At 43.0% G+C, this 15,960-nt stretch overlaps 1 protein-coding gene across 6 annotated transcripts in view; it reads left to right on the top strand.

Moving 5' to 3' along the window:
* Positions 1-15,960, top strand: part of UBP1 (upstream binding protein 1) — a 52,475-nt gene that overhangs the window by 4,781 nt on the left and 31,734 nt on the right. For 4 of the 6 annotated variants that reach the window (XM_051768514.1, XM_051768510.1, XM_051768511.1 and 1 more), the window contains exon 2: positions 6,105-6,221. In XM_051768514.1, coding sequence (XP_051624474.1) covers positions 6,105-6,221 — 117 coding nt within the window. Of the gene's footprint in view, positions 1-6,104; positions 6,222-12,165; positions 12,749-15,960 lie in introns of those variants that run through there. The other 2 variants (XM_051768512.1, XM_051768515.1) reach the window with 2 other exon arrangements.

Genomic DNA, 15,960 nt, shown 5'->3' with positions numbered 1-15,960 from the left:
GCAGATAAAACACTTTTACACCATAGCTCAATGTCATTGTAGATGGCTGCATCTTATATAAAGAATTTCTGAGCTGTTTGATGCGGTTTTTGATCTTCCAGATTACAGCTGTGGCCATGTTGGCCAGCTAATCAGTTGAACTATTTTACCAAGACAAAATTATCTGTTTCCTCTGAGGAATTTTCATGCATTACTATTTATATAGCCTGTATAAGAGGGGAAATCTAAATTTGTTAAGATATAAGTCTTAAACTTTTTAAAAGCTTACTTGAAGTAAGAGTTGGTATCATCAGAGGCTGCCTTTTCTCAGAAGCCACTGCTTCTTGAGCCATATAAGAACATTTTTGCCCTGTTAGGAAGTGGAAAACGCAGGTTTGTTAGAAAGTATGAGAAGAAAGACATGGTGTAATATACCTAATTTTAAGCCCCTGTTAACTTGCAGCTATTGTTCTTAAAAACCTTAAAACCCCTGTGTAATTGATAGTGTTTTTAGGAAGGGGGTTTTCTTGGAATACACATCATCGCACTTTCTGCTTTGGGAATTAAGATGAAAATAGTGATGTAGGAGGATTTTGTCCACAAAGCCAAGACAGCCTAATGATAGAAAATGTTAGACCTGGCAGGGTACCAAAGCTGCCTCAGAGCCTCAGGTAAAAGGGACTCAGTCCATTAGGAATGAGAAGGAACTGAGTGCTCTTTTCTGTGTTACAACATGCGGGAAGCCTACATGGCTGCAGCACTCTGGGAGTCCAAACACTGATTTTTAGGCTATCAAGTATGTTCACAGAAAGCACAGAATACCAGACTAACAACTACTTGAACTTGTCCACCTTTACAGACTTCTTAGTTGCCAAAAAAACCAAAAAAACCCCAAAACCAAAATAAAAAACCACACCAGACTCCACCATTTTCCACAGCCATAAAAATGTGCTAATTTAAGTTTTGACTTGGGTATGTGATGTGTTAAATCAAAATTGTCTCTGGTCAGTGATGCTGTCTAAATCTCTGTGCCTGCAAATGATCTCCATATGATAGGTTTCTTTATAGGCCTTAGTGTTCCTAAAAGGCAGCAGAAGAAAGCACAGGTAATATTTGCGATTCTCCGTCTTGTAAGATGTGAAGTCACTAAGACATTTATTCCTCAGTTCATATCTCAACACCTTCCAGCATCCTGAGATGCAGAAGTAGGTAGTGTGAGGAATATGATTATGGAGAAATAAACCACAGACCAGGAACGCTCTGTAATGGAGACTTCTTTAAAAGGAGATAGACCCCGTGAGGAAAGGATCGTGCCCTGCATTCTTCAGAACAAGCCAAACCTATGTTTGTTGTAATCTGACACTTGAGCATTGGAAGCAATTCATATTTCTCTTTTACATATAAAGTTACTTCTTCGAGTGCCCCATATCAAGGAGACACTGAAGCAAGTCCAAGCACAGAGTCTGCTACATACCTGTTTCACCAAAGTGACCAGAAGGGGCTGTTGAATCATTTAGTGTCCTCAGCACTGTTATGTATCAAGCAGAGTACCATTCTGGTCAGATGCCCTGTGACATGTTACCTTGTCCCTGTGCTGCCAGTGCCAGTGCCAGTGCACACTAAGATTTCTACTGCAATTTAGGAGGTCTACTAAAAGTGCTCTTTGTGAGTGTTTCCATTTCCCCTTTCCTTTTGTTGGCAGGCCTGCTGTATCACAGAGGGAGAACTGGTAAGTGAGCAGTTCTTGCAGTGCTTCAGTGTTCAGCAGGCCCAGACTATGACATCTAAAACCATCCAACAGTCCAGATTAAAGGTGGCAGGTGGACATGGAGAACATGCAGGCATTGCTGCTTATCCTTAATTGCACTACACAGACACAGGGCAGTGCTGTTCACAGGCTGTTTATCAGCAGTGACCACGTACTTCTGCCACCCTCAGATGACCAGACATAGCAAAAGAACTGGGCTGGATCAGCCCTTAACATGTCAGGAGATGTGTGGAGAACTGCAAGTCAGTGCAGCAATGGATCACATGCAGAAGTTATTCTTGCTTGTGATTGTTACTCATCAGTGATTTTAAGTTCACTATAGTGAATACAGTCACACTAACAAGGTATAAAGGAGAGACAGTGAGGTTGTGTGTTCAAACAGTAAGAGGGGCTAGAAATGTGTGTCAGCACCTTTCACATAGATGTATAATGGATTCATAGCCCATGCAAGCAGGCAATATCATCTAGACTTGAATACCTCACTGTTCCACAGTGATCTAGTTGAGCAGAGTCACTGGTGTCTGATTTGACAGCTGTTTTCATTCCAAAGCTACCCTGTACTGGGTAACAACTGTTACACAACCAAAAAGAGTCCAAAAACTAAACAGGATGCATCAAAATAACAATACTTTCTTCTCTATAATCTGTTTTGGGAATAAAGTATACAGGGATTGCTTCTGGATAAATATAAAACTTTCTTTTGATTTTAAACTGATCTGCTATTTTAAGCACAACTAAAAGTCAAAACTTCCATTAAATAAAATTTTCAGAATATATACTGAATTCACAGTGTCTGTGAATCAGTACCTGATTAGTTTTTCCATGCATTGTCTGTAGAACAGTTTTCACTTGTTCAAAGAGCAAAGATGACATTCTGTATATACACTAATATTTCAGGTTGTTGTACTTCTCAGAAGGGCAATCAGAAAAACTGTGGGGAGTCTGATCACTATAAAAAAGATTAGCAAGCTGAATGATGCCTTAGGAGACCTCATAATTTTGGATGTGGCTCATGGAAAAAAGTCCAATAAAGTTTTCAGGCACCATATGCTAAAGTACTTAACTTCAGCGCAGATCCACCCATTAGGCAAAACATGAGCCTCCCCACCTTAAATTTCATGTTGGACTTTGCATGCCATACACAAGCCTTAGAGCATGAAATGTTTTAAATAAATAATGTCTTGTTGTTTGTATATACAGTGCTCCTGTGCTGAGATCTGTGAACTTATTGGGTAGATCATAAAGCAAGAAAAAAAAATAGCCCCTTAACAATAAACAGTACGAGGTAAAAAACTCACCTTATTTGTCCCCAAACTTGAAGGACCGTGTAACCACATACCTTTATGTCTGGAGGTTAGTCAAGGGCAGCAGGTGTGGGTGTGGGGAATATACAGTGTTTCACAAGGCAAAATACCAGGATTAAATATAACCTGGGAAGTTTATCCTAATTTAAAAAACTAAGTTCTACTGGACTTGAAGTTTTATCCATATACTGTTTGCAACAAACATCAGTCAAAACACAAAACTGAAGAGGAGAAAGAAAAGAAACACTGGATTTTGATTTTTTTTTTGGTAGTATTTAATTTCAGTTTGAATAATAACATTTTTTTCTACATATTCTGTCTATTTAATTTTCCATACAAGGAACTTAAAGCAACTATGAATGATAAGTGTTTTATCAAACCCCAGAGGGAGGAAAAGACAAGCAAAATTTCCTCTTTCACAGTGCTTTTGCATGGAAATCCACAAGATTTGGTTGTGCTTTGCTTTCCTTATACCACCAGTGGGTGCAGTGGGATAGGATGGTTTGTAGCAGCAGTTTTTGTGGCCACGGTCTCTCAAGTAGGAAATAATTTGCATACCATGAGGGGCACCTGTAACACGGGCCTTGGGACTTCTGCCTTTTATAACAAGCAGGCACTTAGAAACTCAGGTCAGAATAGTTGCCATTATTTCACCCTCCCCTACTGATAAACACCCCATGTTTGCTGTGATGCTCCTGTATTTTATTACGGCCTCCAACTGTGGATGGTAGTGTCAAAGCTCTGTTAACACCTGGGCAAGCTAATGACCAAGGACTGAAATCAGAGAACTAAAGCACTGAGGCCTCACAGCTCTCGCTCACTATCCACACTCAAAATATCTAGGGTGAACCCAGGCCAGTAGCTGAATCTGGCTGTGCTCCCCTGGGTGGTCATTTTCAATGAAAGCAAGTTGTCTGTCGTGATGTAGGAACAAATCTACGACTGATACATTGTGTTTGTGCTATTTAAAAAACATCAACACTAATTCTGAAAGGGCTAGTAACGAAGTCTACTGTTCTCAAGGTGAAAAAATGGGAGTCTCGATTGCTTTTGCTCCCAAGTTCTCTCCTGGACTTCTCAAAAAAAAAAAAAAAAAGGAAAGAAAAAAAAGAGACTCATTAAAACTGCAGTGTTCCCAGCTGCTGTTTGACAAACCAGGATCTGTCAAAAGGAACAGACTACTTTTGGGGAGTAGTCAGATGATTTAAAGCCACATCAGCTGTGTGGGATATGTAGAGAGGTGGGAGCCATTCTGTGGTAAGAGACTGAAAGCTCTTTAAGTGAAGAGGAATCTGTGGTATTACTCCTTCCATTCAATAGAAATACAAGTCACAGAAGAAAACAGATGCCTAACCTCTATGTGGGAAGCTCATATCAACCCCAAGGGAAGACTGTGAAAGTGATTTGTGAGATGTGTAGTCCTTTCCATGAGAATAATCAGTGCAAAGGGAAACGGGTCTTCCAAATACAATGCACCATACACATTTAACTCCTTTGCCTAAATCTAGGGCTAAAGACAGAGTGATCCTATTTTATGATTTGCCAGTAAATGGAGTAAACCAGTGAGCAGGATATGTGTTCTTTTTCTACAGTCACCAAAATCAAAAATTATTAAGAAATTACAACAGTGGTCACTGGGACACATGCAGCCCCTTATATCTGCTAGGAGGGTGCTTATTATGAGTATGCAGTTACATATATACACTTGAGTGGAAAAACTAACCTTGAAAAGGCTTGTCCAGCTCTCATCCTTGCTTGAGCAAAGACCAGTTTGTGTACAGGAGCTGATCTGTGTTAAGCCCTCCTTGAGGTACCTATGTACTTCTTGGAAGAAAATAGTCTCTTAGAATCACTAAGGCAGCAGTCCCAGTTCTTATCTGCTTTTGTGAACGGCATCACAAGTAATGTGTATTTGAAGTTTTTTCTGATTGCTGCATATTACTATCACTTTAATATGAAATAATTCCTTTTTGTTTCCCAAAACCTTGCTCTTTGATGCTCTAATTTTCATAGCCTGGGTGTTGCCACAATATTGTAATACCTTTTAGAAGTATCTTTTTATAGTGTGAACTAGTATTTAAAAAAAAACAAAAGTAACAAAGCCACCACTGAACTACTACTATTTACTCGTAGTCCTTCCTATTTCAAGCAGAATGGCTGCCCTCTGCAGGTAACTGTTTTCAGATGAGGATTTTGGATGTGTGCCCCCTCTTATTTCTGAGTGTCAAGGCCTTTGCAGGATCAACCAGTGCTATTTTATGTGTTTTAAAATTGATATTACAATCTTGCCTGCAAAACCCAGCAAACAAATGGCACTGAGATATGTGTGCCAAGCAGCTGTTTTGCATCTGAATGTGATTTTTCCCTAAAGTGAGGGTGTGAGGGTAGTATTGGGTGGGTGTTGGAGTCAATATTTTTCCTGCAATTTGACAGTGTTTTCATTGTTGGGATTTTTATTTTATTCATTGTTCATGACAATAAGGTATAAAGTTATATTCTGTAGTAGCCTCCTATTTGAATGGAATGAACAGGCAAAAAGGATACACTGCTAAGGCATCCTGCTCACCTTAAAGGTCATTGTCTGTTCCACCATTTTTCTTTTTCTCTGCAGTCAGTTGTGCCTATGTAGGTTATAGTGTGTAAGTTCTCTGAGTGGACTGTGTGAAGAGGAAGCTCTGTGCCTCTCTGAGGCAGAAGTGCTATGAAGTTGCCCTTTCTCCTGGCTGTGTGACACACAGTTTGCTCAGTGACACTCAGTGTGGACAGAGGGGAGGAGGGAAACAGGGATGGTGGGGAGATCTGAGGTGCACCTGATGTCACATCAGGTAGTAACAAAGCCTTGTAGCTGGGCAGCAGCCAGCAATGCAGCAGGTTTGGGAGCAGCAGAGTATGTGGGGACCAGCCAAGACATCAGCTACCTGCCTCTTTTGGAGAGAGGGACATTGGCAAAATTGCTGGCAGCAGCTCAACATAAAGGTCTGAGAGGAACCCAGCTGCAACTTTAATCTGAATGCGTGTATTTGTTTTCTCTTTCCACTCTCCCGTCACTGCAGTGACCATCTCCTGGCTGAGCACAACACTCCATCTCATCCCAAGATGCTTTTCTGGCACAGCCAGCCCGAACATTATCACCATCACCAGTATCCCACCAGTAACAACAGCTACTTGCGGTAAGAGAAGAATGGGCATGACTTTTAATCATAATAATAATTATAATTATAATCATAATAATTATAATCATAATAATAATAATAACAAGAATGCAGACTGTATGGTCTTTGCTAATTCACAAGTTCAAGCCTTCAAATAGAGCTGGTGATTTGAAAATAATTTGTGCAGTACAGTCAACATAGTGGAGATTTACTTTACTACAGCTCTACAATTTTCACAAGCCATGACACCACGTGTGCTACTAACAGTGATAGGAATGTTTTGCTGCTTAATATGATACAGATGTGGTATTTTTTTGTTTCTTTTTCTAATTACATTTGCAGTCTTTAGATAAAATCTGTTTATATGAAGTAATACAGACTTAGAAATACCTTGATGTTTCACATCTACTTTGATTATTTGCTGAAGCTCAACTGATCTGCAGGACCAGGACTATGGGCTGCTTGTTATATCAGTCCAGGCACACTGCCTAAATAAATGCTTTGCATTGAAATTCTGATGCAATGTACAGGTTATTGCATCAGCATATTCCTGTGAGCTATGAACCTAATGTACCTCTTCGTGACTAAAATATTTTTTGTCTACTATATTCAAATTTTTCTTATAATTAAAAATGATTATGCTTTGACAAAAGCTAGGCTCATAGATTCCTGATAATCTTGACGTTAACTGAGTTTGAATTTATAGTGTGGTCTACTCTTTTTATTAAACTTTAGCTTATTACTTTTTGGCTAAAAATAATGTATGTAAACATGATAGTGTGTAATCATTTATTTTGACATGGCTCTTTCTGTGTTGGTAGTTGCACACTGTTGTATCACAGCATTACTTCTGCTCTTGTTGAACTGTTGAGTAGCATGTTTTTATTAGAAACGTATTAAGTTTTAGATTTTAAAACAAACAAACAAACAAGCAAACCCCAAAGGAATTGAGGGTTCCAAAGTGTGAAACTAATGAAACTGCAGTGGCATTTTATAAAATCAATCCACCTCAGTACAAAGGCCAGTTGAAATTTAGATTGGCTAACACAAATACATAGCAAACACAATGCTGTTTCTATTGACTCAAGCAATAAACCAGAAATGAGGGACAGGTGCTCAAGTTCCCTGATGCAATCCTGTTTGCAAGTGACATGCACAGTTCCCAGGGCAAAAGGAACCAAACCACCAGGGAAAGTGAGGATGTCCACTCACACCTCCAGTCTTCCCTCTGTTCAGCCTCAGGGAGATGTGTCCCTTCCTAGCTTTCCTCAGGGCCTTGTTCTCTCTCAGGGCCTGTTTTTCACCATGTCCTTGTCTTTCTTCATTGCTTCTGTTTTCCCACCCTTATCTAAAAATGTGCCATTTGAGTCCCTCTGAGGATGCTCTTCCCACACGCTTTTGAGCACCTTCCTTTAGTTTTGGAGGCAGCCTGCATCTGTGTTTTGGTATTGAAATACAGTATAGGGGGGATACTTCTATCAGTGTAGATAGGCTGTGTACAGGAGCTCACAAGATTGCCCTTTGAGGCCAACTGTTTTGAGCAGGAAGAGCACAAACCAGCTCAGGCACAAGGCTTCAGTCTGGTCATAATCGTCAAGTTGCTTGGCTCTGTCCTTAGTGCTTTACCCTCAGCGAAGCACCACGCGTCAGTCCGACATCCTGACGTCAGTAAGGTTTATACAGAAGAAGCATTTGACTCAGGGGAGGATGCCAGCCAGCATTAGTGATGAGCATATGGAGAAAGGAGTGTCCTAGGATCCCCACATCCCAGCAGAACTACACTTGGAACACCTTTATGCAGATATGTCTGCAAAATGAGGCTCCCGCTGCCCGCACTTGCTCTCTGTTAGATCATGTCTCCAATTCCTGTTAGTGGATCTGCAGAAATGGAGCAGCAGGGCCACAGGGAATGTCACCTCTGACAGGTTAGACCTGTGGATTTGGCCTGCTCAGAGTGTTAGAGAAGCAATTTGAAATCTCAAAATTCTTAACCCCCGTTTTAGACAATTACACCGGGCACATAGAAATCTTTAGACATCTGTCATGTCACCAAAGCTTGGGAGAGAACCAGGAGGAAAGCTGTATCATTCTAGAAAGCATATGGAGTCTTCTCTGTCCCACAGTCTCTGCTCTCAGCCGTACCAATAAGTAAATATTTAACAATTTAGGCAAAAAATCTGCAATCTCAAAACTGGTGCAGGTACCTAACTTGTGGGACTCTGCATGGGGCTTATATTCTCTATGTTACAGAATATGAATTTTATTAGGGAAAAATGCATAAAAAAATCTACCAAATGTGCATAGCATGTAGCTTTTCAGATAAAAGAAAAAATGTCTTCACTTTAATATTCATATTTTAACAGAAAAAGGACACTTTGTGTCCTAAAAATACCTAAAGATAACATCTTCAGAAATGCTAAGTCTGTTTATCATGGACAAGCTACACCCAACTTTTTAAGACTGAACTGCAAGAGGATGGGTCTCACTGTATCCACTCAAGATACCCTTAGGAGAGGCTGGAATTTATGTCAGAAAAAAACCAATTCCCAGTATAAAGTTCTCACCAATTTATGATCTTGTAACTGCTATATAGCTATGTTAATGCAAGTCTAGTAAGCAGATAAACCAGTTTTGCTATGCATAAATCAATCTGTATGTGGATTCTCTGGTCTTGGATCCTGTCTTAACTTATCTGACTGTCAGAAGTAGAAAGTGCATTACTTTTAGTTTCCTGCAAACCACCACCTTCTTTTGTACAATTTACAAAAGTGGGTTTTAGTGCTATTTCTGCTACCTTATTATGAAGTCCACTTTAGGTCCACACAAAGTCTGAGTTCTCAACTAAAACTCTAATCCTTCAGTGACAGGAGTTTTAGCTAACTTGGTAGCGACTCCTGTTGTATGCTGAATAATGCCTACTGATTTATTAAGTGGACCATAAACATCTCATAATAGTCAATGGAATTAATTAACGCCATCATTTGGGTTGTTGCCACCTTCAGAAGTGCTTCCATCCTAATAGTAAATTAAGGAATTCAAGGTATTCTTGTCAGGCTTAAAAGAGGAATTTTGCCTGTGGTGATTTCAGTTCTTCTCACTAATAGCTGTAACGTGGTAGCTAGTACCTATGCTAATGACTTGTCCATGAGCCCATGCCCTCTTCATAAATTTCCCTTTTTAAAGCTTCCCCTTATATGCAGATGAACTATTCATCTGTCCCCAGACAGGCAGAGAATTCTTACAGCAATTACAGCAGCAAAAAATACCAGTACCTTTTTTTGGAGAGGCTGGCAGTTGTGTTTTAACTTAACAAATTGCCTTTAAAGATCATAAATCATGGTCTGTGTGATTCTCTTTATCTTTGAGGATGTCATATGCACATTTTGAACAACAGCTAGTATTTTGTTAATCATTAATGAACTTAGGGCCTTCCTGACTTTATCTTTTGCAAAACTTGTGCAATTGTACTTAAAGCATGATCAAAATATGTTTTACAGTCTCAGTACTTTTCTGTAGTTTGCTCTCTGGATCTATCATTTTAATGAAACATCTCATAAAATTATTTAATTTTATGAGATTATAATCCTCTGAATTATTAATGCATGATGGGTTTTCGAGAACCCTTCTTTACATCAGTCATGGGTTACTTACCCTATTTGATGACAAGAGGGATCAGAATTAGGATTATAATCTAAATCACTGGCAGTTCCAGCTCTTACTTGCATCCCTCCTAGTTTTTCCAACTGCCAGGCCATTATGATCAGTAAAAATTATTTATCAAAAGCTTAGCTGCCTCTTGGGACCTTTCCTTGGAGAGTATAGAATAATCAATTCTAATAACAGCATAAAATCAATCAACTTTAGTAATTTTTACAATTTATAAATTCATATCCCAGAAAGAAAAATTTGATGCTACTTGAATATACCTATATCAAACTCAGTTTGGTCTGTTAAATGCTGGTCTTAATGCAGCTAAAAACCTACAAAATTGACTTAAGTTGCTATAAAATGGGCTGAGAAACAAATCAAAGGCCAGACAGAAACAGAGGAAATGAAAGAATTTTCTTTGCTTGGTACTGTGGTTCTGTGCTTTCCACCCCACCATAGGTGGGTGCATTTCATCTGAAGAGGGTGACAGCCATCTGTGCCTGTCACAGGTCCATTTACAGCTGCTCCCTTCTAGCAATTAGTGATAAGAGGGCTCTGACCTGAGCCCATGCTTATCTGGGCTTTGGTAATTTATGAGGTAGCCCTGCCTGCAGGTGCCAAGTGAGCCTTCACCTCTGTGAACACCTTTGTTTTAACAAGCTGGAGATTGAATCCAGGATGCTGAGGTTTTAGAGTTTTCCCCCCTCAAATTAAGTAGTGTGTGTATTGCTTTAGGTTGTATACTATATATAAAGCATAAATATTTTTCTGCCTCACAGGTACTGCTTTGTCTTTTTATTGATGTTCTCGCAGTACTGACTGGTCATTTAGACTGCAACAGGGTAATCCTTCATAGGGGAGATCTCATAGCCAGTTTACAGCTTCCCTATGACAGGAAGCAGAGGGGCAGGCACTGATCTCTTCTCTGCGACAGTGCCCAAGGGAATTGCCTGAAGTTGTGTCAGGGGAGGTTTAGGTTGGATATTAGCAAAATGTTCTTCAACCAGAGGGTGGTTGGGTGCTGCAAGAGGCTCCCCAGGGAAGTGGTCACAGCACCAAGCCTGACAGAGTTCAAGAAGCATTTGGACAATGCTCTCAGGCACATGGTGTGACTCGTGGAGTGTCCTGCGCAGGGCCAGGAGTTGGACTACTCAGCCCTCACGAGGCCACATCTGGAGTGTTGTGTCCAGTTCTGGACTCCTCAGTGCAAGTAAGACTTGGAGGTCCTGGAGTGGGTCCAGCAGAGGGCAACAAAGATGATTGGGGGACTGGAGCATCTCTCTTACAAGGACAGGATGAGAGAGATGGGCCTGTTTAGCCTCGAGATGACTGAGAGGGGAATCTTATCAATGTCTGTAAGTATCTGAAGGGAGGGTGTCAAGAGTTTGGTACTAGGCTCTTCTCGGTGGTGCCAAGCAATAGGATGAGAGGCAACAGGCAGAAACTGATGCCCAGGAAGTTCCACCTGAACATGAGGAAGAATTTCTTTACTGTGCAGGTGACCAAGCACTGGAACAGTCACAACCAGAGAGGTTGTGGAGTCTCCCTCACTGGAGATATTCAAGAACCATCTGGACACAATCCTGTGCAATGTGCTCCAGGATGACCCTGCTAGAGCAGGGAGGTTGGACCCACTGTGGTCCCTTCCAACCTTATTCATTCTGTCATCTCTGTGGGTCCCTGCCAACTCAGCATAGTCTATGATTCTGCGGGGTTTCGGGTTTTTTTAGGGGGCAGGCTCCTCAGCGTTCTGTGGAAAAATGAACCACGGAACGGTTTAAGTTGGGAAGGGACCTTAAAGCTCATCTTGTTCCAGCCCCCCTGCCATGGGCTGGGACACTTTCCACTGGACCAGGCTGCTCAGAGCTTTTACATCCCCGGAGGCGGGGGAGAGAAGCGGGCCCTTTGAGGCACGACCGTGACGGAGTAGGCGCGGGGCACACCCCGCCATTCCCGGCGGGCAGGCGGGACCTGCCGCCACTTCCCGCCTCCTGCCCCCTCCGCCTCCGGCCGCCGCCGCTTCCGGGGCGCGCGCTCCCGCCATGCCGCGGGGCGGGGGCGGGGATCACCAGCGCCTGGCACCCGCTGACGTCACCTGGCGTGAGGAAGTGCCCCCTCATTGGCTGCGCTTCCCCCTCTCCCCTCCGCTCCCGCCTCTCATTGGGCCCCGCGGCGTTGCCCAGCCAATGGTCGGCGGCGGGAGCGGGGAGGCACCGCCCCGGCCAGCGCTCGGGGGCGGGCGCCGCCGCCATGTTGTCGTGAGCGGCGGCAGCGGCGCTGCGGACGCGCCGGAGCGGCGGGCGCGGCCCCCGGGGCGGCCGGGACCTCCCGCGGCGGCGGCTCCTCCCCGGCGGGTGCCCGCGGCGCTGCTGCTGCTCCCGCCGCAGCCTCCCCCCTGCGAATGATGCGGCGGGAGGCGCCGCTGGGCTGGGTCGGAGCTCGGGCGGCGGCAGAAGCGGTGGCTCTGGGCAGTGCCCGGTCGAAGGAGGGGGAGGAGGAGGCGGCGGCCGCCCGGTCCCCAGCGCCCCGCGGCGGCCGGGCGGGCGCAGGATGCTGAGAGCGACCCCGCGGCCTGGTCGCGCCGCGAGGAAAGGGCCCCCCCGGGGCTGAGCGCGGAGTGGCCCCATCCCCTCCTCCCGTCCCGCACGTGCTTTCCCCCCTCCTCTCCCTGCGTCTTCTCCAGCCCCTCGCCCTCCCGGCGCCCCTCCCCGGCGGCCCCGGTGCCGAGCGGCCCCGCCCCGTCCGGCCCCTCCCGCGGCGGGAGCGCGGCGGGGCCGGCGGAACATGGCGTGGGTGCTGAAGATGGACGAGGTGATCGAGTCCGGGCTGGTGCACGACTTCGACGCCAGCCTCTCGGGCATCGGGCAGGAGCTGGGAGCCGGTGCCTACAGCATGAGGTAACTCCTTCCTGTAACCTATCCCCGGCGGCAGGGCCGCGTCCCGACCGGGCTCCCCGGGCCACCCGGCCCGGCCCTGCCCGTGCCTCGGGCAGCGAGCGCGGGAACGAGCCGCGGCTTCCCACGCTACTTCCCCCGCTTTTTTTATTGCTCTGGCTCCCAGAGGCTCTTCCCGAGGAGCGGGCACGTATCGGAGGGGCTCCCGCCCTGCCCTCCCTTTTCTCCTGGCAGGTGGCCGCTTGGAAAGGGCTGGCGGGCGGGCGGGCGGCTGCCTGGAATGGGGGGGAGCTTTTCCTTTTATTTGTGTAATCTCTGCCGTAAAAATGACACTTCGCTGTCCCTGGGAGATGTAACCGCAACCCACGTTCCGAAAGATTGTCATCTTATACTGGACAAATATAATTCTTATTTATAATAAACACTAGCCGTTTTCTCCGGCGTTTAAAAATGTTCTTTCTCGATCAGGTAAACGTAGTTAATAGGATAGTAGTATGCTTGTATTTTAACCAATTTAAGTGTTTAAGTAACGTTTGGGTGTGCTTTTTCGAAGGTAAGATAAAATTGTACTTGTTTGAAATGAGTAAATTTTATTTCACTTATGGGCGAAGTGTGTGGATTTCCGAGTGACTGTTTAGGATGGGAAAGAGAGACTGTTTTGGAGGCACCGGGAGACATTTTAGTTCAAGGTTTTGGACAGGGTTAGTGTTTTGAGAGTCTGGAGAAACAGAGCAGTTGCATTTGATAGTTTTGAGGCCTAGCCTGTATGGAAGGCACATTCTCTCTCAGGTAACCACACGTTTCATCTATTAAGTGTATTTTAAGGCAGTACTTCCCAGGTGAAGTGTTGAAAGTGCAGTGTCGTTGCTGGAAGTTACAAATAAGGCCTTCAGCTGAATAGAAATGAGGACCCTTCTGTTAGTATTTGGGATTGTGAGCTCGGCAGGTTGACGGTGGTGTGTGTTTTTGATGGGGGGGGTTGTTCTTTGTGGGGTTTGGTTATTTATTTATTTTTTAATTAAAAATAACTTTGAGAACTTGCCAGTTCAGGGAACAAGGTGATTCATCTCTCTTGATGAGAATACTCCTGATTTTATATTCAGCTTCTCTGGATTTTATCCTACTTCTGTCTTATTTCTGCCTTAGCAAACATTCTTCCCATGAAGAGGTGGGCCAGTTTTTGTGGGCAGCTGCATGGAGGTTGCCTGGATGACTTCTTAGTGTGCAGACACCTATGGATAATGTATGTGCTCCTGTTCAAGAACTGCTCTTCCTTCTCTATCACGATTCAGTTCTTTATGGGATTTCTTATGATTAAAAATACTGAGTTTTGATTGGGTTTTAAAAAATACTTTCTTTTCATAGACTTCATTTCTCCTCTCAGTAATGCTCACTGTTCAATTTCTTGGAACTGTAAGAATTGTAACCTTTACTGTTGGATGGATTGTTTTTTCTGCTCATGTCATCCTGTTATGGTGGGGAGCAGTCCTAGGTGGTTTTTAGTTACAAAGACTTGCCTATTAGGACATTCTGAATTACCAGAAAAAGAGTTGTAGCCGTTAAAAGCACTTAAGAAGTAATATTGCACAAATTAAGCTATACATTAGACTTAAATTTTCTTGCATGCTTTGTCTAGGATGTGTTTTTGGAAGACACAGGCCAGTAGTATTATTTGTAGTTTCAGTCTCTGACCACATAGTTAAAGGGATCACCTAGTCGCAATTAGGGTTTGCTGGATTCAGAGTGATTTCAGCAAGTATGCAAGTTATTTTATGTATTATTTAGATTTTTACTTCAGAGAAATTATGACCTGTTAAGTGATGTGAGGGGGGAAACTAAGAGAAGTGGCATAGCATGAAGACAGAGATACTGCTCTCTCACTGTTCTGTGCCAGTAGAAGCTAATTACTTGTCACTGTCTTTTGAAAAAATGATAGAAGAAAAAGAAGTATTGCCTAGAGGAGAGTGTTGGGAGAGCTCCCTAAGGTATATCCCATATTTTGTTAGCAAGACCTACATGTAACTATTTTACCTATTAGGCTTGTATTTAAAGTAGTTGATGTGTCCTCGAGTTGATGATGAGTCAGTGTTCTGGAGTAGAATATATGGCATTACTCCTGTGTTTATTCTTATTAAGAAAGCTGCTCGTGTCTGTTGAACAGTGACTAGGTTTCTTTTTAGAAGGCAGCTAAATGCCTCCTGAATTTCTCTGCAGATTCACGTGGTTTTAAATAGTTTTCAAAATTTCTTCATAAAAGCTTGAAACCCATTTTTTTTTGATTGTTGTTCTGACATCCTCTCACGCAATAAAAAACTGCCTATAAACACAAAATTCAATTCAACTGATAATAACAGTTGTCAGATATGTCAGATAACACCCCCCCAAAACCTATATAAAACCACAGTACCTTTAGTGATAGTGAGTTTTGAGTATGTTATATTCAGTTGGTAATGATGCCCAACATGTTTTCTTACAAATCCATCATACTATCCATTGTAACACAATAGGAATTGTCTACTTTTGGGGACTGATGGTTACTATGAATGGTTAAAAAACTGAGGCTGTTTAATTGAAAAGATAAGTTTCAAAGAACTGCCTGTCATCTCTCTAGCAGAATTCCATTTTTCATCTAATGAATTATTTGATTAATGAATCAATTTAAATTAAGTTAAATGAGCATTAATAGACAGACAAGTATCTTAATGACTGAATTTTTACATGTAAATTGGAAGCTTAGTGTATGCAGTTACTTAAATGCTTGCAGTTCCAGTGGTGTTCCTAGTGCTAAAATTCAAACCTGTCATGGGGAACTTGATGGTTATTTCAGGAGTAGCTGTTTGGTATATATTTGTAGATTAAAACCTGAAGTTCATTAAACAAAATGGAAAAAACCAACTCTTGCCTCTGAAATGGGAAAGTCTGTATAAAAGACTGTATGAAACTACATCCAGAGAATCCTCTATTTTTTTGAGAATCAGGTCAGTTTGATACTGCTGCATCTCCCAGACATTGAAGTGTCTTTGGAAAATGGAGCTGGCTGCTGCCTTAGTTGAAATGAACAGAAGCCTAATGCTGTGGAGAGTGTTGGATGGTGAGGGAGCTTTGTGTATCAGCTCTCCTCCGTGGTTCAGGCCAAAGTAGCCATTAAGGTGGTCAGTAAGGAGTTGAAGGATTGTTGCCTTACAACCTATAGCTCTGTTTTTAGGTTCAGAAGA

This window comes from Manacus candei, unplaced genomic scaffold, assembly GCF_025592945.1.
Source record: "Manacus candei isolate 608988 ecotype Guabito, Panama unplaced genomic scaffold, ASM2559294v1 h1tg000095l, whole genome shotgun sequence".
Taxonomy (NCBI): domain Eukaryota; kingdom Metazoa; phylum Chordata; class Aves; order Passeriformes; family Pipridae; genus Manacus; species Manacus candei.
This window is presented reverse-complemented; position numbering and strand designations above follow the sequence as displayed.